This window comes from Bos taurus, chromosome 28 (assembly GCF_002263795.3).
Source record: "Bos taurus isolate L1 Dominette 01449 registration number 42190680 breed Hereford chromosome 28, ARS-UCD2.0, whole genome shotgun sequence".
NCBI lineage: Eukaryota > Metazoa > Chordata > Mammalia > Artiodactyla > Bovidae > Bos > Bos taurus.
This window is the reverse complement of record NC_037355.1, coordinates 18,003,147-18,027,119: the sequence shown is the minus strand read 5'-3', so window position 1 is coordinate 18,027,119 and position 23,973 is coordinate 18,003,147. Positions and strand designations below refer to the sequence as shown.

Below are 23,973 nucleotides of genomic sequence, written 5' to 3'. Positions count from 1 at the left end.
TATCCAATCACTATAAACAACATCTGGGGGTCATTAATAACTTACTCGGCAGCTGAATTAGCCAAATAAGAAGTGGCCTGACTCAGAATTCCTAAATTTCTATTTTTGGAGAAAAAAACAAACATGACTTATATGCACAAATACAGATGCTCTCTGGACATTTTATGTGAGTGTGCAAGTGTGTATAAGCATAACAGTGGATGTGTGTACACACAGCGAGGCAGAAGCTATCTGTGCATTCATCACTACCTCCCCCTTAAGTGGTGTCCTGTTTTTGTTTTGAGGAAGTTTAAAATTGGAATATTGAGTTCCCTCTCCTTGCTCAGAGCCTTGTATGTAATTAGCATATTTTTCAGACTGGTAAGAATCTGACCATAGGCAGCATCTGAGAAGTTTTCCATTCCAAACTATTACAAAGCCTTTTGTACATAGCCTCATAACATGGTTTAAGAACAGGCATGCTCTTCAAATATACCAGCCCTAAGAGAAAGAACTAACAATTTTACTGCCACATAAGCCACTGTATTGAAACACCCTAAATATTTATACTAACAGTTGAAAATAGTATCGGAGAACAATGCCAAAATATTTCTTTTACTCATTAATAGCAACAGTCTTTGGGAAGACAGATGCCAGAAAGCCAGCACTTTTCTAATTCACTGGGCCCCATGACATGGTCTGTTACTATAGGTTTCACAAGACTATAGTATCAACCAGTTTCAACAGACTGGTTGATTTACGGGCAAACGAAAATAGTCTTTAAGACAATCCATATTTACATTAAAAAAAAATCACTAAAACATCTCTCTGAAAAGTATCAAATTTTGATTGTAAAATGCACAATTCTTTTCAGATTTCAGTTTCTCCAAGAATTGGTGGTCTCCCAGTAAATGGTGTCTCACAATAATGCTGTTTTAATTCCAAGCGGTACATGTAAAAATAATCTGTATTACAAACATATTGTCTTAGATTTGATGAACTACAGTCCCAAGTTGTTTGGTCTGTATCAAGGGTCAGAGGATTCTTCTCTTAAGGGTCAGAGCATAAATATTTTCAACTCTGTAGGGCATGCTCAACTCCGCCGCTGCAGCACCAAAACAGCCATAGATAAGACGTAAGTGCGTGAGAATGGTATGGCGGTGTTCCAATAAAATACTATAGCGCAGCAACAGGCCCGATGTGGCCGTGGGTCTGGGAGACCCTATGTAAACTAGATTGTCAACAGCACCCGATGAGAATGGGCCCAGCAGGGCACGTGAATAGAGCATCAGGCCTGATGCTATTCCTGTTGAAGGCACAAACTCATGCAGTCTTCCTGGTCTAACAGCTCACCTGGAGCAGGATAGCAGGACAGGCCAGACAAGGCTGAGGCCACTGACCACGTCTACGCTCGCGTGAGTCACCAAGTGGACACTGTCCAGGGTGGGCAAGCAGGGTGGGATATGCAGATGCATGTGGAGAATGTGGCTGGCTGACCGCCGCAGGAACACTGTTTTTGTCCTTTATGTCAAAAATTTTGCACACGAGTTGGATTCTGTAATTATTATTTAAGAAATCAGAGGAGTCAGCAGTTTACCAACAAGAGCAGCAGGCACTGCAAGAGCACCCACAGTACAGTCCAAGGAGCTGGGTTCAAATCCCATCTCCATCCCTGGAAGAGCTCTGGGGGATGACTTCCTTCCACATCTCTGAGCCTCACTTTTCTCATCTGCAAAACAGGGATTATAACATCTACCTCCAAACATGGTTGCAAGAATTTAAGGAGATAATGCTGGGCTTAAGTGTTTAATAAATGGTAAAGCTGGCTTTACCAAGCCTTTCACACGACTCATTACATGAATTATCATTCAGGGACACAAACTATATTTAGGGACCTAACACTGTGCTTGACAATACTCTCTCAATGCAATAAAAGGTTATGAGTTACGGCTATTATTTATATCTTAACTGGAATTCTCAGGAAATGAGTTGCCCTAGTTAACAAAAAAAATGAAGTTTACAGAGTATTATTACAAATCATTATTTCACTGATAGAATGCAAGAACGTGAGGACAAAAGGGGATCTTAAAGATCGTGCAGCCTCAGGGTTCTTAACCCAAGGTTTCACGTTGTCTGTGTATCCTGAAAAACATATGCAAAATTTTCTATATTTGCTTTATATGTTAATTTTTGCTAATAATATTGTTCAGAGCCATCATCATCATATTTTCATGCACATTTTTATCAAAAGAAGACTCATAGCTTTCATCAGATTCTCAAAAGGGGCCAAAATCCCCAAAAGCTCAAAAATCCTGTCCAGTCTTTCATTTCACATATAAGACACGGAAACAAGGAGTCAACTGAGTTGCCAAAGCTCCCTATTTAATATGAGGATTAGATCTGAACCCAAGTCTCTTGACTTCCAGCCAAACGTCCTCTCCAGTACGTTGTGTTTTGCCTTAGTTTCTTGGGAATTAATACACTAGCATGCATCCCTCCCGGAGAAGGCAATGGCACCCCACTCCGGTACTCTTGCCTAGAAAATCCCATGGACGGAGAAGCCTGGTGGGCTTTAGTCCATGGGGTCGCTAAGAGTTGGACACGGCTGAGCGACTTCACTTTCACTTTTCACTTTCATGCATTGGAGAAGGAAATGGCAGCCCACTCCAGTGTTCTTGCCTGGAGAATCCCAGGGACAGGAGAGCCTGGTGGGCTGCTGTCTGTGGGGTCGCACAGAGTTGGACACAACTGAAGCGACTTAGCAGCAGCAGCAGCAGCATGTATCCCTCCAAACTCCTGACTTTGTACTTTTACTTAAGGGAAGGTCTTAACTGAGCCATCTGCCTAACGAGGGAGCTTCCTAGGTGTCTCAGTGGTAAAGAGTTCACCTATCAATGCAGAAGATGCAAGAAACACACGTTCGATCCCTGTGTTGGGAAGATCCCCTGGAGGAGGGAATGGCAACTCACTCCAGTATTCTTGCCTGAGAAATCCCATGCACAGAGGAGTCTGGCAGGATGTAGTCCATGGAGTCTGAGAGTCAGACATTGCTGAGCAACTGAGCGTATGTACCTGCACACCTGCCTAAGGAATAGACCCTACCTTCTACTGCTACTTCTTGCCACACTCTGCCACTCATGTTGGCACCAATTTCAGCCCCAGGTTCCTCCATCAGGCCTGGACAGAAGCTAACAAGGAAGGAAGAGCTGGCAGTAATAGTTAGGTTGTCAACTTCCATTCTCCACTACCATTACCACGGGCTCCAACTTTAGACAGTCCCACGACACTGACCCTCGATCTTACCTGTGGAAGTGTAATTAAAATAATTGGTAACAGGGCGTTCCCCATGCAAATTCAGGAGGTCTGAGACTAAAAATCAAAATTTTGTAAGTTCTTCTGGAGACTTGATAATGAGGTAAAAAATCTCTGCTTAAGCTCAGTTTCTTGCCTAAACACAGTATTCACTGAAGAAATTTTTTTTTTCCTGTTGTGCTTTAGAGCTATACAGAAACACTGGGTTTTCATTCTGAGCACTGGTTCTCAGTATCTTCAGCAATAGTTGTGGAAGGTTCTATAGACAGAGCTGATTATAAACTAAGCACATAGCAGGCTCTGATTATCTGATCTCTCCACTACTGCTCAGAAGGAAAATAATTCTGGCAATAGGAGATTCCTGGAATTTATCCTAAAGAAACCACCAAAATGCTGATGTTTTTATATATAAAGATGTTCATTACAATGTTAATTATACATTATACATTAAAGCGACAAACAAAACCCTGGAGGAAATGATATAAACTTCTTACAGAAAGGGAGTATGTAAACTCTGATACATTCATTTTATGTACTATTATGCAAACATTAAAATGGTGTCTATAAAAATGTTTATAATAATATGAGAAAAGGTTCATTTTATAACAACTGAAATTTTAAGATATAACAATTGTATATATAAAATATTCTCTCTAAAAATGCTTTGGCAAGACTGGAAGGAAACAGATAAATACTGATGAGATTATTGGTGCTATTCAGGGAGGCAATATCAAAACGTGGATAAGCATAGCAGCTTTGAAGCCAGACAGACCTGACCTGAAATCCAGTCTGACCACTTACTAGCTGTGTGGCTTCCTTGCTGTAAACTTTCTGAGTGTCTGTTTCCTCCCCTGGTTAATACGAGCCTCCTTATAGGAGTGCTGTAAAGATTAAGAAAATGTATGGAGGGGCTTAGCATAAGGCCTGACATATGGTTCATGCTCACAGAAGAGTGGCAATTATTATTATTATTATACTTGTGCTTTCCATAATGGAAATAATTTCATAATGAGAAAAATATTTTGAAAAACATATGAGCTGTTTTTTACTATTTACTCTTTCTTTCCTTCTTGAAATATCATAAAAAGGGGATGAGGGATGGGGAGCATCTGGTTAACTGAAGATTCTGGTTAATTAGGGCTTGCTGCATATAATCCTGCAACTGTGATGCCATACGCTCAGCACTGGGTCACATTTTGGGGGAGAGCATTAAGGGCACGGCATGAGAAGCTGAGGCCCACGTGCTGTTGAGGTCCCACCACTGCTGTACTCCTTGTTTAGCCACTGGCTAAACAGTTCAACCACCCGATGTGGCCAGCGACCCTTGTGCTCCTGGTTTCAGAGTCATTGCTCTAGGTTTTAGAGAGGTAAAGCATCAAAGACCGGGAGGTCTTTGAAAAGCCTGAGGAAAGCTCTTCCATGAGAAGGACATTGTGAGGTGTGAACGACATGGCTGAGGGTAGGATGAGCAGCTAGCAGGGCTGGCAGTGGTGAGACCACCTCCTCAGCTCAGGCAGCTGACCTTAGCATCCAGTGTCAGCAAGTCCACTTGAGGGGGGTGTCCACAATACTCCCTGTTTGTTCAAGTCCTGACACACTTCACTTTCCTTTCTTTCAAGAACTATGAGACAGAATGTGCTTCCCGGAGCATAAGACCTGCCAACCTAACTAAAATAAAAGCAAACCTCAGAAGAACCATCGATTACTAGTCTCCTTCCTCCGTCTGAAAGTGCATGTGCTGGGGATGGAACAGGAGTCAGCGCCCTGGGAGGGCAGTTTCTGGCACCGTGTATGTATGATATCTTTGTTAAAATATTTTATCTCTTATTTAAGACCCAATGCTCCCATGTGGAACCGTGAGGAAGACAGTGCGACCTGCGTATTGTGAACTTGCTTCACGCGGGATCCTCTGTGGAGAACTCTTACAGGAGACAGACAGAGCCAGTCGGTGATCCATACAGTGTACTTCAGGCCTAAGTGCCATCCACCAAGCAATCTTCCTAATCATGAACGTTATGCTGGCTGAGCCTCTTCTTTCCCAACACTTTCTGATATGATTCCAGGCTGAACTGTAATCTGTACTATGTTTCTGACCCACAGAACCCACATTTCAATAGAACCTGTCAATGTCCTGGGTACTAATAGCCCCATCACTGTTCCCTGATTTCCACAATGAATTCTGTCATCTACAGGTGAGGTAGGAAGGGTGGATGCACTGACCCTGGAGACAGGCTACCATTGGCTCTAACTTAAGGATGCTGCTCAGCTTTCTCAGAAAGAGCAACCCATAGACCATGCAGACTTCAGGGACTGTTAAGCATCGTAACAAATGAGCAATAACCAACCAAAGATGTGGACCAGTTTACGAAGGCTGTTCCTCCGGTTTGGAAAGGTGAGTAAATGTTGAGAGAAACCCAGTTCCTTTGAACTAGCAGTTTCCCTTAAGAATTAAATCAACTGGCAATGAGCTACTGTTAAAGGACTGAGGTCAAGAAATACTTGACTGTAAGGAAGGTGGTAAGATAAGGGACACTTGAAGCCCTCTGAATCTAGCAGTTTTTATATCTTCTCAACAAACAGGCGTGCATGTGTGCTCAGTCGCTTTAGGAATGTCTCTTTGGGACCCCATGGACTGTAGCCCACCAGGCTCCTCTGTCCATGGGATTCTCCAGGCAAGAACACTGGAGTGGGTGGCCATGCCCTCCTCCAGGGGGTCTTTCCAACCCAGGGATTGAACCTGCACCTCCTGCATTGCAGGCAGATTCTTTACTGCTGAGCCACCAGGGAAGCCCTTCAACAAACATATATCGATACAAACATGTGAAAGGCATGATTCTTACTTCTTTAGGAGCTTAGAATCTAGTGAAAAGAAATGCAGTTGACGCTGTTGACTTCAGTACCAAGCAGAAGGAAAGAATAACTTTGGGAAAGTACTGAGTAACACAGAAGGGACAGGAGCAGAGTGCCCCAGATGATGATTCTCAAGATGCTTGTTCAGCCCAGAAGCAGCCCATTACACAGCCAGGAAATCAGCCGCCTCGCTCGTCACTCCTCTACCCCTTGCTGCAAAGTTGGTGCTGCCCTTCCTTTCTTTCTTATTGACCCAAGGGAACATTTCCAATTTAATAAGAGACAACTTGATTTTCCCTCCAAGAGACTTCCTCTGGGCCCTAACCACAACGGGGCCTGTGAGAGTAGGACCCAGTAACTACGTGAGCCTTCAGGGGACAGTGACATCTTCTAGGAGCGGGGAAAAAAAAGAGTTTTGCTTATGGAGGCTGAATTTTGTCTACGCTGAAAGCTAAAAATGGCAAAGGAAAAAAAAAAAAAACAAAACACCCTTCATTCTCTGAGCTTCAAAGTCCAGAGTATTTTCCACGTCCTCACCTGAAATAACGTTCTCCTTTATGAATCTGTCACCATCCGGTTGAAGATCCACTTCCTCTAAGAGTCCTCCTCTGACCTTCCATTCATCTTTCAATTCCAGTGGCACCTAGACTTTACCTCCTCAGCCCTTTGCAGATGCCTGGCAGCATCCTGAGAGGGCCAGGTTTCCCATTTGCCAAGCTTGGCAGATAGCATCTCCTTTGAATGTCAAAAGTAACTCTAGACTCCTTAGCACCATGTTTGTCTCACTTAATGGAGGAAAAGTGAGTCCATGGGGGTCAGCAGCCTGGGTGGGGGTGGCGTGGGGGGTGGTACTCACTGGCGCATCGGCAGCATGTTAGAACTGTGACCCGGCAGCAAAGGTCATTCATGGGTCAAATGTGGGACTGTTAAAAGGATCACACATAATAGTGGCAGTGACCACTTGTTCTGGGTTTTATCTCAACCAACTTCATTTCTCAGGGCCTTGAGAAGATAGGCCAAAATCCCAACAACATTTGGAGTTCTGCTTTCCACAGTCAGCGCTCAATGAACACACGGATAAGCACCCAAGAAGCATTAGAACACACAATCTTATTTTGCCCAAGTCCCAGGTTCTTTCGTCCTCCAGGATGGTGACTGGAGAGCCAGAAAGGAGGTCCAGGGAGCAGAGTAAGGGCGAGAATTTCTAGGTAACTTCCAAAGGGAGCATAAAGCCCAGATGATGGAATCAAGGCCCATAGCAGCCAGCAGTGAGAAGATTTCCTGAGCAGGCAGCACAGCTGGCTCCTGACCCAACAGCTTGGCTACTCTGCCTCCTTTGAAACCCATTACCAAGTCATGGCAAGCAAAATTTAATTTTAAAAAGGGAAATGATTTATGTGCTACAGGAATAAAGAAGTGACAGAAGCAGGAAAGCTTGCATACATTTCATTTTTTTGAAATTAGACCTATAATTTTTTCATTAAAAAAAAAAAAAAAAGGGATGCCAAGTTGGGAAAGCCAATGCATTCTAAGCAGAAAATGACAGAGAGGTATATAATGAAAGTCCTGTCAGCATCACAACCCCATGTCTTATAAAGAGTGTGGGAGAACACAGCATTAGTTTGCTACAGCCCCTTTCAACTTCTAAAGAGTTTCAGCTCTAAAAGGGCTCGGTATTCATTATCTGCTTCTCTGATGAGGTGGGAAGCCACTGGGAGATTTGAGCAGAGAAGTGATCAATCTGGCTGGTATGTTGAAAAGAGACCATGAGACAGCAAGGGCCACAACAGGGAGACTGCTGTAAGTCACACAGACAAGAGAAGACACTGGCTGCCTTCAGACTTGATCCCAGTCTAATGGGATTTCGAATCTTTATCATCATTCCTTTCTTAACCACTCCAACACACACCAATCCCTTTAAATCCTACAGATCCTATTTATAGGAGAGACCTGGTGCTCAGTTATCTGTTCCTGTCTGCCTAATGATCTCAGGAAATCTGAAAGATCTTTCTGAGCAGGGACCAGGGTGAGTAGCATGCTAGTGTAATGGTTACGAGCATGGATATTGAGTTACACTGTCCAGGTTCAAGTCCTGGTTTACCACTTGCGGGCAGATTCTTCTAACTGAACCACCAAGGAAGCCCTTACCACTTGCTAGCTGTGTAATATTGCTGTGCTTAAGTGTTCTTATCTGTACACTGGCAGAGAACAATGATACTGATGCACAGTATGCATGTATCCATTCAACATACATACATATATATATATATATATATATATATATATTAATGTTTTGGTCATGCTGAATGGAATGCAGGATCTTAGGTCCCTGACCAGGGATCAAACCAGCACCCCCCTTTAGTGAAAGTGTGGAGTCTTAACCATTGGAACACCAGGGAAATTCCCACTTAATCAATATTGATTACACACCTACTATATGCCAAGTATTGTGCTAGTTCCAGGCATATCTTTGTAAAAAGAGAGACGAGTTCCTTGCTTTTAAAGAGCTTATATGTAGTACGAGTGGAGAGTGGGGAGATGGACCAAAACATGTAAAGAGATGAATACAGGAGTTCATTTCTGAAAGCGATGAATGGATGAGAAGACAATGGTACATTGGGTGATGGGTTAGAGAAGATCTGTGGAAAGTGGATGGTCAGAGAAGACTTCTCTGGGGAGGAGACATTTGAGATGAGGCTGGAATGATGAGAAGAAGCCAGACCCATGATATCTGTGGAAACACATTCCAGGCCGAAGGACAACCAAACAAGTATTTCTGGAATGAACCTATATCAAATGAATTTGAGTAGCAGATGATACCTTATTTTCACTAGCAGTCTGTAAAGGTATGAAACAATTTTCTGCGTGATTTTTGAGGAATCACTGTGGACCCCGTATGTGGTTAAGGTTGTATTGGATAGAGTAAAGGGTACAAGAAGATTCTGGTAACATGAGTACTTAAGCAGTACTTGCCGTGTTCCATTTAAGTGTTTTCAGTCATTAACTCATCTCATCGTCACAACAATCCTGTGAGGTAGGGTCTACGCCTAGGATGTATGGTCCATGGCTCGCTCACATTTCACCAATACCCTTCCCACATTCCACGCTGTAAGCTCCTGAAGAATGGGGAAGTTTCCTGTCTTGGTCACAACTTTGTGCACAAGGACCACATCAGGATTTGCACCAATATTGAGTAGATATTGGTGAAATGAATGAGCAGATAAGTGCATACTGAGCACCAGGCACCATGCTGAGACCTAAGTGGCCTTGGACAGCCTGACCTACAGTCCAAGGATCTTAAGTCAATCCAGTTTCCCCAACGGGACAGACTAAAGGAGTTTACAGAGAACATTCATTTATCATGAGGATTTTAGAACTCAAATGAATATAGACTTGTTCAGAACCTCATTCTACCAACCCTACCCCAAACCAGAACATTTTTGTTTGTGGTTTTTCATTGACCCAGCTCTTTCCCATAGAGTGTGTGTTTGTGTGTTTTAATTTAATTAATTTAATTAGTAAAAATATTTGTTTCATCCTAGAAAGCAATCAGAAAAGACCCTGATGCCGGGAAAGACTGAAGGCAGCAGTAGAAGGGGATGACAGAGGACGAGATGGTTGGATGGCATCACTGACTCAATGGACATGAGTTGGAGCAAGCTCCAGGAGATGGTGAAGGACAGTGAAGCCTGGCATGCTGCTGTCCATGGGATCGCAAAGAGTCGGACAGGATTGGGTGACCAAACAACAACAGGGAGCACTATGTTGATCTTGCTAATGTAATGGAATATAACTTTCTTGCTTTTCTCTATGAAATCCTACATGAAATATTAGCCAATATAGACACAAATCCTTTCTTCTGGGCTGACAAGAGTTTATTGAACCCATGAGTCCAACTAGTTTTTAATAACCCCATTGAATCCACTCAGCTACAAAAGGGGTCCAGCGTTACTTTAAAATACCCTTTCAGGTTTGAAAAATAGAACAGAAACCCACTAATCCTACCCATTCCATACATCATAACTTTAAATTAATTTACAATAGCAACATTAAGATTCTTTTTATTAACCACCCCCCTCAAAGGGTTGGCACCCAGCTTCCAATGCCTGTGCCTGAGGAGGCCTGCTCTCCAGCCCTCCTGTGTCTTTACTGTCCTGGAAGCCAAAGCTTGACTGTCCAAGGACAGTCTAATCATTCCATGGACTCTAGAGCATATTACACACAACTTGACCAGCAGCTGTCTTGGGGTTTGGTCTACTATCTGGCACAATGAACGTATCATTCTCTCTGTCCCTACTTCAGCAACTACATGCAATAAAGAGCAGGTAGCAAGAGTGGCCTTGGTTAGACCATCCTCTAACGATAAACAGAACCTCTAGAAAATTTCTGAGACAAAGCAATCCTTCAAGTGAGAACTCTGAAGGTAAAAGTCTTCTGCAGAAATAGTAATACATAAGAGGCACAACTCCTTTTCCACTTGGCTTCAGTTAAAGAGAAACATCTGCCTTGTTATCATTGGGAGGTGGGTGGGCACTGTAAGCAGGCAGGCGGGGGAAGCCTGAGTCTGTACAGGAACCAGGAACAAAGCCATTTGATCGTCAAAATCCACTGAGACCATGAAACCTACTTTGGCAAGAAAAAAATGTTTACTCACTTACAAATTCCCATGATCCTTAACAAAACAACTGCCTTTCCTTTCATTTCCAGCAAAACATGTGATGTTTAGAGGGAAAGAGGCAGAGTCCAGCTCATCCTTTAAGCTTCAAAATAATTTTATGCGTCCTGAGTTTTCTTTCATAGAAAGTCAAGGTTTTATCCCTTCTTCTGTTTCCCTCCCTCCCTCTGCTTTTTCTTCTTTTGTCTAAAATGTCATTATTTCACCCAAAGGGAAAACGGAAAAATTCAGGGCAGAGTCAGAAAAGTGTCTTTAAAACATACTGTAAAAAGTAGAAAACTTCTTTTCCATTAAGGTTCCAGTAAGAGCCCTGGAGCCTTAGGAAAATGGTTCCTTTATTATTCAAAGAGCAAGGTGGGTTTAGATGACTGTGTACAAGTTATCTAAGGCCTAAGAATCTAATAGAAATGGTAGGGAATCTTCATTTATCAAGAGAATGTCTTTTCAAAAAATGAATGAATACAAACTTTTTCTGAGCCCAGCAAGTGGGCTGTTACTGCAGGATTTTATAGATGGGACAAGTAAGGGGCCTTACGTCACCTGCCCAGAGGCACAGCAAGCCAGACGGTTGGGCCTTGATTAAGCTGGGCTACATACCTATAAGCCTAAAACTCTTTTCACTACATCGTGTTGCCCTCCAGGCCCTCAGCAGAGTATACGTCTTAATATTGATGTAGACAACTTCTCCCTGAAGTCAGAGCTCATGGTGCTCTATACATGGACCAAACACCAAGATGACAGTCCATCTCATCTCTGTTCTTCTCAGGTGACTTACTGCATCCTTCCTTTAACCCCATCCCACTCCTTGGTCAAGACACCCACACACACGGGCACAAAATCTGCCAAAGAATTTAGAAGCATGACTACTTCTGTCTCTCTGAAATTGAAAACTCAAACCAAAAACAAACCATATTTTTATTATTTTTTTAACCCACCATGCCTTAGTCCATTTAGCCTCATCCACCTTTAAAAACTGATTTCATCTCATTTATGTTGGGTCTGCCTCACACCTCCGATAGGAGCCAATACCTTAAAGTTATCCATTTATCTGCTGTAGGTGCCTCTGTTTGGGTTTGGCTGTCAACGCCTCGCACATGTGAAGTCAATCTATGTGATAGTAATGTAAACACTGTGCATTACAAACTGGTGGACATTTATTGTTCTTACAGGTAAAACAGACAATATATTTGCATGTGTGTGTTTCTTCTACAGTGGAGACAATAACACACCATAAATGAAAGTATGTGTTTTACCAAAGGATCATCAAATTATAAAAACAGGTAAGAGCAAGGTAGGGGGCTGTCAGAGAATGCACTATGCTATTAGATTCTAACAGGACAGTGGGGCCAGGAATTTTAGAGATTTTGATGGGAAAAAAAATGCCATTCGTAATGTCACTTTCCCCTCATCGTTATTATAAGCTCATTTCCTCATCGCATGTGCAATACAACCAGTTTTCTTAATGCTTTCATGTGGAGTCCATTGCTTTAGCTTTAAAAATAGCCAATTCTCTTTTGCTAAGAAAACAGCATATTGCCTTTAAGAGCATTGTAACTGACAAGATGGAAGAATGCAGGCAGGATGTCTAGGCTGAAGCTTTTCTATCACCTGCCATTAATATGATTCAATTTATGCTTATGTCATAGGTTTAGACACTGTGCTGCACTGTGAGCAAAGAAGGGACTTGAATAAAATACAGTGAAGAAAGCAGATGGTATGCTATCAAAACCCTTCAAGCCTAAAATAACCTTTCCCAAGTAAGGAGAATAGTTAATTAAAACCAGGATATATTTACTCTATTCTGAATATCTCAATGTAAATAAAAATCAAAATGACACCTGTAACGTGGGACTAAATGATGAAAATTTCATCTATTCTATTTTTCTTTAATAGTTTCTAATCAAACTTTTCATTAAATAGCTTCATAAAATTCCACAGAGAATTTATTTACAGGGACTCATTGTAGATTTAAAAGCCTTACTTTTATTGTTCAATTAAATTTGTTATTCAGTGGACGACATTAAAACAATAGAGACGGTGGAAGGGGAGGAGAGGTGTCTAGCCAGTTGGGCAAGGCTGTCACATGAGCAAAGTCCATTTTCAGAGATGGACCTGGGGAATGTGAATACGCGGGGAGGCTCCCAGAAGCAATGCGGGGGCAACTCTGCTCAAGAAAGCAAGCCCAGTTCCTTTGCAAAGCCACGGACAGGGTTTGTCCCAGCCTAGGTCCTCTGACTCACATTCATGTCCCACTGGCAGAGAGGTCACCGGGCCACTTATAAAAACCACCTGGAGGGCACAGACTCGGGAGAGTGATGACTGTGGGCAAACACATCTAAGAGAGACCAACAGCCGACCTAGGGTGAAGACGGTCATTCCTAATGGTATTGGAATGTGAATTTTACATGATCTAGGCATTGCCAAAACTTTTCTAATACCCTTTCTCCCTATTCGTATTTTTTAAAAGTTTTCATTGGAGTAGAGTTGATTTACAACCTTGCGTTAGTTTCAGGCACACAGCACAGTGGATCACTTTTACGTATACATATATCCACTCTTTTTTAAAAAAGACTTTTCCTACATAAGTCAGTACAGAGTATTGAGGAGAGTTTCCTGGGCTACACAGCAGGTTCTTATAAGTTATCAGTGCATATGCCCATCCCAATCTCCCAAGTTATTCCTCCCCAACTAATCTCTATTTTTAGAAACCAGATCCAGCCCTGCTTTTTCCACGAGGTTTTTCCCGACCCCTCACCACGATGACTATCTTCTCCAGCCAGGCCACCTCCTCCACACCCCCCGCTCACTGCGAAATGCCTCCTGCACTCGCTTTCTGCAGCATTCATCCAATACTTCATCCCTGACTTTCCTCTAACATTAGTTAACTTTTCAGTTGTGTTAATCCTGTCTTCCCCAATTAGGTTTTAAATCCTCAAAATGAGTGAGGACTGCCTTTTACTTATCTTTTGAAACCCCTCTCTCACCCCCACTCTGTAACCCCATTTAATAGCAGAGAGCAAAAAATATATTAGTTAATAAAATAAACATTATTTAATCATAGGAAAGCAGACACTGTCCTTTTGAGAAGGGCCTTGGAGGTATTTTATGGCAATTTATGAATTTCATGTGTCAAAGGTGTAGCTGCTAAATGCTATAAACTCTTTGCCATCAGCTCCACCATTCATCCACCTGGTGATATGGCTAATAAAATTTGATTTTTACAGCCTAGGCATACTGTTACCTAAATTACATGTGACCAATTACTGAAGTCACCAAACGTGTGGTACAGAATATATACTGTGTAGAAAATTCATCTGTGGGCCCCCTGGCACTCGCGGTAATCTGACAGAAGTGTCTCAGTCATCTGGCAGTGTTTAATATTAGGAACATTTGTTTAATGCCAGTCACTAATTAAATTTATGTTCTTCCACCAACTGTTAGTTGGTTGGAGAAACCCAACCCCACGTTTTAACAAACCCTTTAACCCATGCTGATTTCAAATAGCACCGGTTGGAGGTTTAAAGGAATTTCTCTGGAAATAAAGATGTATGACCAGAAGTGGAAAGTGAAGGAGGGATGTTGGTGAAGGTTTTTGAAATCAGGTCAGAATAAGTTTTTTGGGTTTTTTTTGTTGTTGTTGTTCTCTTACTAAAACTAAAATGAAATCCTATAAGAAGTACCAAATATTTGAAGTACAAACTACAAAAATACTAATATTCTAATTTTTAGACTAGTCATCGAGAAGCTCTTTAACAAAGGTACCTTTATTCCAAAAGAAAGCTTCCACTTTAAGAGACTGGGGAAGAAAAAGCAGCATTACCAGAAGAAAGTTCAGGAAAACATTTAAAAGTCAGATGCTTGTGTTTGTGAGAACATTTAAAACTAATTTAGTAACTCTTAACAACCATTGTGATCACTGTTAAATTGGAACTTCTATTACCAATTCTAGATGCAACAGCTTTGAAACTCAATGACTAATAACTCTTAATTTAGCCAAAAAGGTTAAAACATTTTTTCATTATATTACATTGTGAAACTCTAATTCTGAATACACTTAAATTAGGGAAAGCATTCTTTCAGTTCTATTTTGCGTCAAGAATTTAGAGACCTCTTGAGTAGCAAGCAGGACGGAGGGTTTGGGAGTAGGGGCTAGAAAAGGAAAAACTCAAAAAAGTATTGAAAAGGGAAGATTTATAAATGCTGAACTGAAAAGAGTATTTTTTTTAAATGTATTGGATACATCCAACTACTTGAATAAAAAAGGTTATTTCAATATTATGAATGACAAGGAAATCTTCCTGGAAAAAGGAAAAAATAACTTGCATAATCACTATTACTCTCTTACAGACTGATAAGCCAGAGTTGTAGAAGGCATCTGAACAAGACAGTTTGTAACCCCAAAAAAGTCATGTCTAATAAACTTAGGTCCCCTTCTGCTCTTTCTTTCTCTCCTTCTTGGATCCAGATAAGCCATCTGGTCACCCTCACCCTCCTCTGCCCACCACTCCTACTTACAACATCCCATCTGCCCCTGCTCCAGGGCTGCTGGTGTCACAAATAACCAGCCTAGAGAGGTCACCGTGGAGTCCCCAGTCCACGGCAAGGCCTGTGACGACTGAGAAGAATAATCTGAATCTGCATAATTCGCAAAACAAGGCATCCCTGGAAAAACATTACCCAACAGAATCAAGGAATGCTCCTGCTCAAAGGGCTCTCGTGCTCTCTAGGCCGCAGGTCTCCACCCCTTCTGCACCCAGGTCCCAATGAAGGAGTCAGTGTGGCTCAGTTATCACCCTGCTTGCTCTATGGTGGTGATTCCCAGGGAAGGGACAGGGTGAGGTGGGGGGTGTTCTTGCCTCGGTAAGTATAGGAACTTCCAGGTGACATGTGTACTATGATGATGCACCCCCAGAATATTCTGATATCCCTGCCCAGCCTATCGAGAACCTCTGATACGATCCAATATCTTCAAGGAAGATTTGAGAAAGTGAAGATTTGAGAGATGTGATTTTATCTTGTCTCAAATCTTTCACGGCATCATGCAAGGTCTCCTCAACTGAGGATGTGCTATCTTCTCCTCCTTTCCTTCTGTCTACAGAGAACTCATGACCAGTCAGCTAAACAGAGATGCAGACACAGATACATGTACACATATCCATCTTTGATGGGTATAGTGTATAAAGATATAATCGTCATTGTTTAGTCACTCTTTGTTGCGTCCGACTCTTTGCAACCCCATGGATTATAGCCCACCAGGCTCCTCTGTCCATGGGATTCTTCAGGCAAGAATACTGGAGTGGTTTGCCATTTCCTTCTCCGATACTACTTATACATGTAAGAAAATAGATGAAGAGTAAAGCAAAACCTACAAATTTGGTAATTTCTTACTCTCCAGATACTTTGAACACATCCAAGAAATTTAAACAGATAGGACAGCATATGATCTTAAAGAAGGGAACTAAATACAGTATTATGGAATAGTGAAATGAATTAAAACCAAGGCAATTGTTTTCTTGATGTTTTCAGCCTCTTAACTAAGACCTAAATAGTTTAATTCTATCAGCTTAATTGGAGAAGGAAATGGCCACCCACTCTAGTACTCTTGCCTGGAGAATCTCAGGGACGGGGGAGCCTGGTAGGCTGCTGTCTATGGGGTTGCACAGAGTCAGACACGACTAAAGTGACTTAGCAGCAGCAGCAGCACCTAAGACCTAAATAGTTTAATTCCATCAGCTAAATTGGAGAAGGCAATGGCAACCCACCCTAGTACTCTTGCCTGGAAAATCCCATGGACAGAGGAGCCTGGTAGGCTGCAGTCCATGGGGTCGCTAAGAGTAGGACACAACTCAGTGACTTCACTTTCACTTTTCACTTTCACGTGGAGAAGGAAATGGCAACCCACTCCAGTGTTCTTGCCTGGAGAATCCCAGGGACGGGGGAGCCTGGTGGCTGCCATCTATGGTGTCGCACAGTCGGACACAACTGAAGCGACTTAGCAGCAGTAGCAGCAGCTAAATTTAACCCAAGTTAACTTTTAATTTTTTTAAATTTAGTTTACAATCTTTTATTCATACCAAGTCTTTGAAACTGATGTGATTTTTACATATACAGCTCATAGGAATTCAAAATTCAGGGGCATAGGGACCTATTACATATCTATCTACCTTATAGTAATGACATGGTTAAAATGGTGTATTCTTTTTACACTAGTGTATTTTTATAGTTCTTTATGGTGGCACTAGTAACAAAGAACCCATCTGCCAATGCAGGAGACATAAGAGATGCAGGTTTGATCCCTGGGTCACAAAGATCTCCTGGAGGAAGGCATGGCAACCCACTCCATTATTCTTGCCTGGAGAATCCCATGGACAGAGGAACCTGGAGGACTCTGGTCCATAGGGTCACAAACAGTTGGACATGAGACTGAAATGACTTAGCACGCGTGCATACCATGGAAAAGGGAGTGATCAGTTAAATTTAATACAATCAGTATCTGAAGAGCCAAAGCCTTTTAAGAAACAACTAGCATAAAAGCTTCCTATCCTATAAAGTCCAATTTCAAGGTCGACCAAGCAATTTCAGACTCTGTCTTGAACAACAAATTCTAAATAATCATCCTGTGCCCTGGGAAACAGAGGCTGCCAAGGAGGCAGTGACGTCTTATTGCGGCAATCACTGGGGGAAGACGGGGGTGGGGGCGGCACACCAGGCTTGTGAAAGTCAGCCCCGTTCCCCACCACTGCTCCTAACAAGAACTGAAAACAACCAGCCACACACGCACAAGTTTCATGTAGGATAAAAAAATAATTATCATGAAAAGACTCACCAAATTCATCGCATATGCTCTCATTTTCTATGAGAGTCGGGTGGTCGAAGGTGTCCCGACAGTACAGGATCTGAGGGTTCTTGCTGACCACTGCGATGCCCCCCAGGGCTAACGCAAACTGGTCCGTGAGAATGGAAGACGGCTTGTCCTGGATGCGCTTCAGCATGGAGCGGTAGCGGCAGTACTGGGGGTAGCTGAGAACGATCACGTTCGTTTCTTCCTCGTCCTCCCCTAGACAATCGAGAAAACACTTCCATTACTTTCTTCCCTCCAACAGAGAACTGTGGCAGCCATGGTCTCATTTCAATGCTCACCTCTGGTTTTGTATTAAAAATATAGTCTTCAGCAACATTCTTGTATTGGTTCATCTTTAGTCTCAGTCCCATTACTCATGCAGCTCCATGAAAAAGCCTCAGGTACCAATAAAGAAAGAAAGAGTTGGATCCATAACCCCATAGACAGACTGAAGAATGTTTAGGTCCCTGGCAAGCAGCAGAACCAGAAAACTGTTTTGAAAGAATCTGATGTGCATAAATATATTTTATTTATAATTAATATCATTATTTTATCCACAGGAAAATTCAGAATTTTATTGAGCTTCTTTGTATTTCTTTCCACAGTTTCGTGTTGCTTTTATTTTGGATTATATAATCTTTCAGTGCTTGAAGCCTGTCTAAAGGCCATCTGGCCCAAGAGAGATATCCATGGGTCTCCAGAACATCATCACCTGCTCTGCTGGTTGTTAGTGCTGTTCAATGAATATATCTTGCTCCCTTTATGGTCCTGTGGAAAGACCACCCATTGAAGACAAGTGGCCATGTGACTGGTTATGGCCAGTGAAATATGGCAGAAGTGGGTGGCACCTTTAAGAGCCAGAGTGCAACTAACCATACTGTCTCCCTCCCTTTGTTCTGGACATCTGTAATGGTTCAGATAGTGGCTACTCAGCCAGTTTTGGTCTTGAGTGAGGATAACATGGAATAAAGCACCTGGTTGGTCCTAAATGGATGTACAACATAAACACTTGTTGTTTCAAATGGAGTATGATTTAGAGGTTGTTTTGTAGTGTGATCTATCTCAGTGTGATTGATACATCCACCTTCTCCACCCTCCCCCGGACCCATACCCCCTATCTTCTAATGTTCCTCAAATCCATCTGGTAACTTGGCACAATTCAGAGAACCACACAGAGAGGACTCCCCAAGCATCCTTGTGAGAGCTCCATCAGAACCAACTTAACTCAGGAGAACATTTTAGCAACTTTAATGAAGCTCCCTCTTATAACAATCTTAATGCTTATTTGCATGCCACCATATTTACAAAAACTAGATTCTGCATGGATTAATCCTTCTTTCATCTTAAGCTTGAGAAATGGCAACCTCCTCCTCCCCTTTGGTATCCTGCCACCTGCACAATGTCAAGCTGAATTGGGGCTCCATGACACAGTTTGCCATCACTCTCTGTAACCACACCATCAGGGCGTGTGCAAGCAATTCCCAGATATGTCACTTGCTTATCCAAAGGGAAAACACTCAATATTTCGAGCCTTTACCATGCTGCAGGGAATTGCACAAAACAGTTGTTCAGGATACCAACATTATCATGGCCATCTGGCAACCAGTGGGAGACGAATGAGGAAGGACAGAACATAATGATGGAGCATAACCAGTACCAATGGAAGGTGTGCATGTGACCCTTTCAGATAGGAGGCCAATACCCAGATGTATTTCTAATTATGTTCACTTAGTTCCTCAGGCTGGAGGCTTCTTCCAGAATGGAGATGTTTAGCTGCTTTCAAGATGACATCTTTTAACAGTTTATGTTGCTTAGACTCCTGCCTTGTTTGTGGGTAGCCACTTCATCAGCTGGCACACTTAATTAAATGGAAATACGTTTACACTGAAGCCAAGTCCCCAATGAAAAATAATTTGAAGATGCTGATACATATCCCAAGGCATGCCCACTTGAGATTTCTACAGTAGCCCAAGACACTGGCTCAAATTTGTGCTTTCTATAAAGTGAAAAAAAGTGTTAGTGAAAATATTTACAAAAACATCGTCAGAATTCCAGAGTGTCTGAGTACTATTTGAAGAAGCAGCCTCTAATGTGTCAATTACATTATTGCACTCTATTTGTCCAAGATGACCAAGATTTGTCCAAGATCATCCAAGATGACAGTCAGGGAGTATAACCAGGAACCCCCAGGATTTATTTCAGCATGCTCAGCCCCTAACACCATCTCTGGTACACAGTAAATACCATAACAGTGCCTGTTGGTCTCACTTCTGCGATGGGAGTGGTGTGTGTGTGTGGTGGTGGGGGGCAGCGCTGTACTAGTGTCTTTACACGTTCTTGAAATGGAGAAAGTCATACTTCTAAGGTTGAACAATGGGGGAAAAATGCATGTTTCAGAGTCGGTTTTATAGCAGAAGATGTCACCTGGACTCTTGGGACCACTTCACTTCCTTCCTTCATTCTCCATGAGGATGCCATCTCTAGGTTCTTAATTATCTCTTCTGGATGAAATCAGTCCCTGGCTATACTCTGTGCTTAGAAATGACTTTTTTTTTTTTTTTTAATTCCCTCATCCTTGAAACATTTGTCTCTATTTCTTCACACAGTCTATAAAACACTAAACAAACCTTGAGTCCTTTTCTTTCTATTGGAAGAAAAAAAAAGCAAATTTCCTCTGATCCCAAGTCATGGAAATACATGCTATGAACGATGTCCATTCATTCTGGAGACAGCATCTCTAAGAATGTTCTGGGACTGCCCATATCAGAATCACACAGGAGAATGCAGGAAGGCAGAGAACCTTAAGAACCTCTGATTCAGAATCTCTAAGGCAGTGGCCCAGGAATTTATTATATCTCTGACAAGTTCCCAGATAGTTCATGTACACTAAAATGTGAAAACACCACCTGAGTTCAGCTTTTTTGCATAGACTTACAATGATTTATTCAGTTGGGTTTTGATCTTTCTCTCCACACACACATACACACACATATATATATTTTCCTATTTTCAGGTTACGTTTCTGTCCAAAACCCCACTGTTCCTGAAACAATATGGGACCAAATTCCCCTCTCTTTGCCACTGTACTAACATTTTTATACTTTACTAACATCAGGTATCACAGAAGACAGTGAATGTAAAAAAGCACTCTTAAACAAAAATACGAGGAACTGCTTTCCTGCTTAGAAAGCAGAGCAAAAATATTACTGCGATGGCTGGTGCTAACAATAAAACATTAAAATTTACAAAGGCCTTTCACACAACATATCTTTGTTGCTGTTTCTCACAACAACGCTATTAGTACCATGCCACCTTGTTAATATTCCCTTAGGATGGGAAAGTCCAGACTCAGACTCTCAAGTGACTACTCTAGGAGCTCAAGGAACTAGAAAGTGATAGAGATGAGATTATAACTCAACTTTTTAACTTCAAGCTTGATGAGCTTTTCATTATGACAAAATGTCAATAAAAATAACATTATCCTTAGGGTAATATCTTGATTTCTTTTCCTATATGGGTGTGGCTGAAGTAAATTGTCTTTCCTTTGACATTGTTGTTGTTGAAGGGATTTAACTAATTTACAACATTAGGAGTGAGGATGGTGGTCTTTGATCAAATGACATAGGAGACGTCTGTTTCATCCACAACTGTGGAATTCAGCCTGTTCTAAGTTAGAATTCTTCTACTCCGGTTAAGTTAGTGTTATTGTGGAATACCTCAATTCCCATTGTAACAATTTAACAATATTGACACACCTTCATGTTTATCAACTTTTTACTTTCTATCTATGTGATAGGAAATCAAGCCAACTCTTAGGTTGTGCAAGCCTAGAATCCCTACCCCTGGCTGAGAGGTTAGCACAGCTGGGACCTGGCCTTATGTGGTAGTGGTTACTGATTAAAAAAAAAAAAAATTCATTATAATTTTGTTGTATATGAACAGAACCATCTATTTGGAGCAGAATTTCAGCATTGTTTGGACAGGGGCAAATTTCCAAGCTTACAATGCGATGTTCCCAGAGGAGCTGCCTATAATATTTACAAAAAGCAGAGGAAGCCCATGAGACCCTGAGGACTCCTGTGCAGAGGTGAACAAGCATTCTAGGTGAGAGTCAAGATAAGATCCAGTGTAAAGGTGAGATCTGGAAGAACCAACAATTCATCTAGGTCAAAGTTTCACTGAGTGAAAATACGCTGAGTCTCTTCTTTGTGGTTTAGGCAGAGGTTTCATGAACTGAAGAAACTTTTTTTTCCAAGGCAAAGTGTGGTCACTTTACTATGAAAGGTGAATATAAAACTATGGGTTCGGAAGTGCTTTCCAAGTCCAAAATTCTATGATCCTATAACTGCCTCCTAAGCCTTCGCATTAAATTAACTTCTTCCTGACACAGCTACAAAAAAGTAAATTGTTCAATAGCTGTCATATTTTATTTTGCCCTAGTACACTAAGAAACAAATAAAGCCAAACAATCCTTTCAAGAATTCTTCTTTAAATTCCTCAGTTACTTCCTACGTCCTATGCATTTCATACCCACATAAACAAACACTCCTATACAAAGTTACGCATGAAATTGACAATCAGGCTGACAATAAGGCTGTGTAGGGCATTCCCCCTTTCCAATTCATAATAGGTCTAGCAGATAAATCTAAGAATGAATAAAGAGTGGATAAATTGCACATTTGTTTAGCAAAAGACAAACAAAGTGTTCCTGGAACAAAGATTATCTTTCAGCCACACCCACAGAGGGAAAGAAATCAAAGTATTACCCTAAGGAATCCTTCTCTAACACACACTAGTTGGCTGCAGTTGGTTGGGTTATATATACATTATTTGATTTCTGTCAACAGAAAATAACCAGCAATAAATTAATGGTACCAAAGACTGAAATTTCAAACCATAATTATGATATTCTATTAAAATGTCATCCCATTCCTCAAGTACCCCCTCCACCAAAAAAAAAAAAAGTGAGTGAGTATGCTTATGAGTATGCCTATTTTAAAATGAAATATTCAAAGGGAATGAGTCCCCAAATGACTCAACCTCATTTCAACTTCAATGAAAAGAACTTTGCCTATTAAAAGTTAATACCTAAAAGTACACTGCTTGTAATGCTCAACAAAAATTACTCTAATCCTGCACTTATATCATAATTACACGTTTTGTTAACCTCCCTCAATGTCAATTTTTCACTTATTTATATATTTTCAAAGTCCAAAACAGAATTCCACTGAGAAACTATAATTATAACGTGAGACTCCACCCAAGCTTTTCAAACAGTAACTGTATACCATTGCTTTAATCCTCAGCATTGGGCTGGGGGTGGGAAGAGGGTGGGGGGAGAGGGTAAGAGCCCGCATTCATTCTGAATAGCGTGTTGCTCAAGTCGTCTTTGTAAAAAGAGAGATGCATGAAATAGCAAACACAATGAATTAATGGAGCATTGACTTTCAAATATCCATAATGCTATTTTTTAAAATAGATAATGGTGGCCAAATGCACAGAAGGCTGAAAACATAAATTCCGGAGGAGAAATTTGCTTTTATCTCTTACACAACAATTTAGAAATGTAACTTTCTTTTTCATTTTAGGGGGAGGAGAGAAGGCTTGTTTCGGAAACATCACACTGGTATGCTTACTGAAAACCACTATAATCTACTTCTAACATCACAGTAAGCTTAAAAAAAAAAAAAAAGCTTAAAAAACCCTCGCACCAGGATTTTATAGAGCCTGGTGGAAAAAGTATGCATGTTCCTTCCTGCACCTAATTACCTCAAGTGAAAAATCTGCCAAGTATTTTGCCCTTTAGTTCTCTTAATCGTATTAGGGCAAATGCATTTGGATGCCAATAGAAACAAACATTTAAAGATTTTCACTTAAAAGATTCCAAATATGTATGAAGGTTATGTTTGAGACACAATGTCCCTAGTCCTTCAAGGATAATATACAGTGTTCTTTTTTTTTGTTCCCCGAGCAAATATGAATTTGCTCATGTTATAAAACTTGATGTCTAGTTTTCAGACAATTTAAGTAAAATAAATGTCAATATGAGAGGCTCTTACAAAGATTTATGTTTCTTTCTGTTACTTTATTACATTAGGCATTCCTTTCTCAAAGCTTTATACTTTTCACTGTGCTCCTAGCAACAACCAACGGCAAAGCATCAACTTTATATACCTGGCACTGTTCCAATTCTTACTGCTATTGACAATTATATTGAAGTTTCCACTTAATTGCTGCTCTGTTGTGACACTGAATATTTGTCATAATTAGGCATTTCCTATTTTCCATCCATTCATTTTTGATTATTACTGAAAAT

At 41.2% G+C, this 23,973-nt stretch overlaps 1 protein-coding gene and 1 long non-coding RNA gene across 2 annotated transcripts in view; one reads left to right on the top strand and one right to left on the bottom strand.

Moving 5' to 3' along the window:
- Positions 1–23,973, bottom strand: part of ARID5B (AT-rich interaction domain 5B) — a 192,880-nt gene that overhangs the window by 82,318 nt on the left and 86,589 nt on the right. Inside the window, exon 4 of the mRNA XM_024986848.2 lies at positions 17,643–17,873. Coding sequence (XP_024842616.1) covers positions 17,643–17,873 — 231 coding nt within the window. The remainder of the gene's footprint in view (positions 1–17,642; positions 17,874–23,973) is intronic.
- Positions 953–11,506, top strand: LOC112444729 (uncharacterized). The gene is made up of 3 exons (XR_009493251.1): positions 953–1,394; positions 4,911–5,683; positions 9,684–11,506. It is a non-coding gene; the product is annotated as an uncharacterized lncRNA (long non-coding RNA).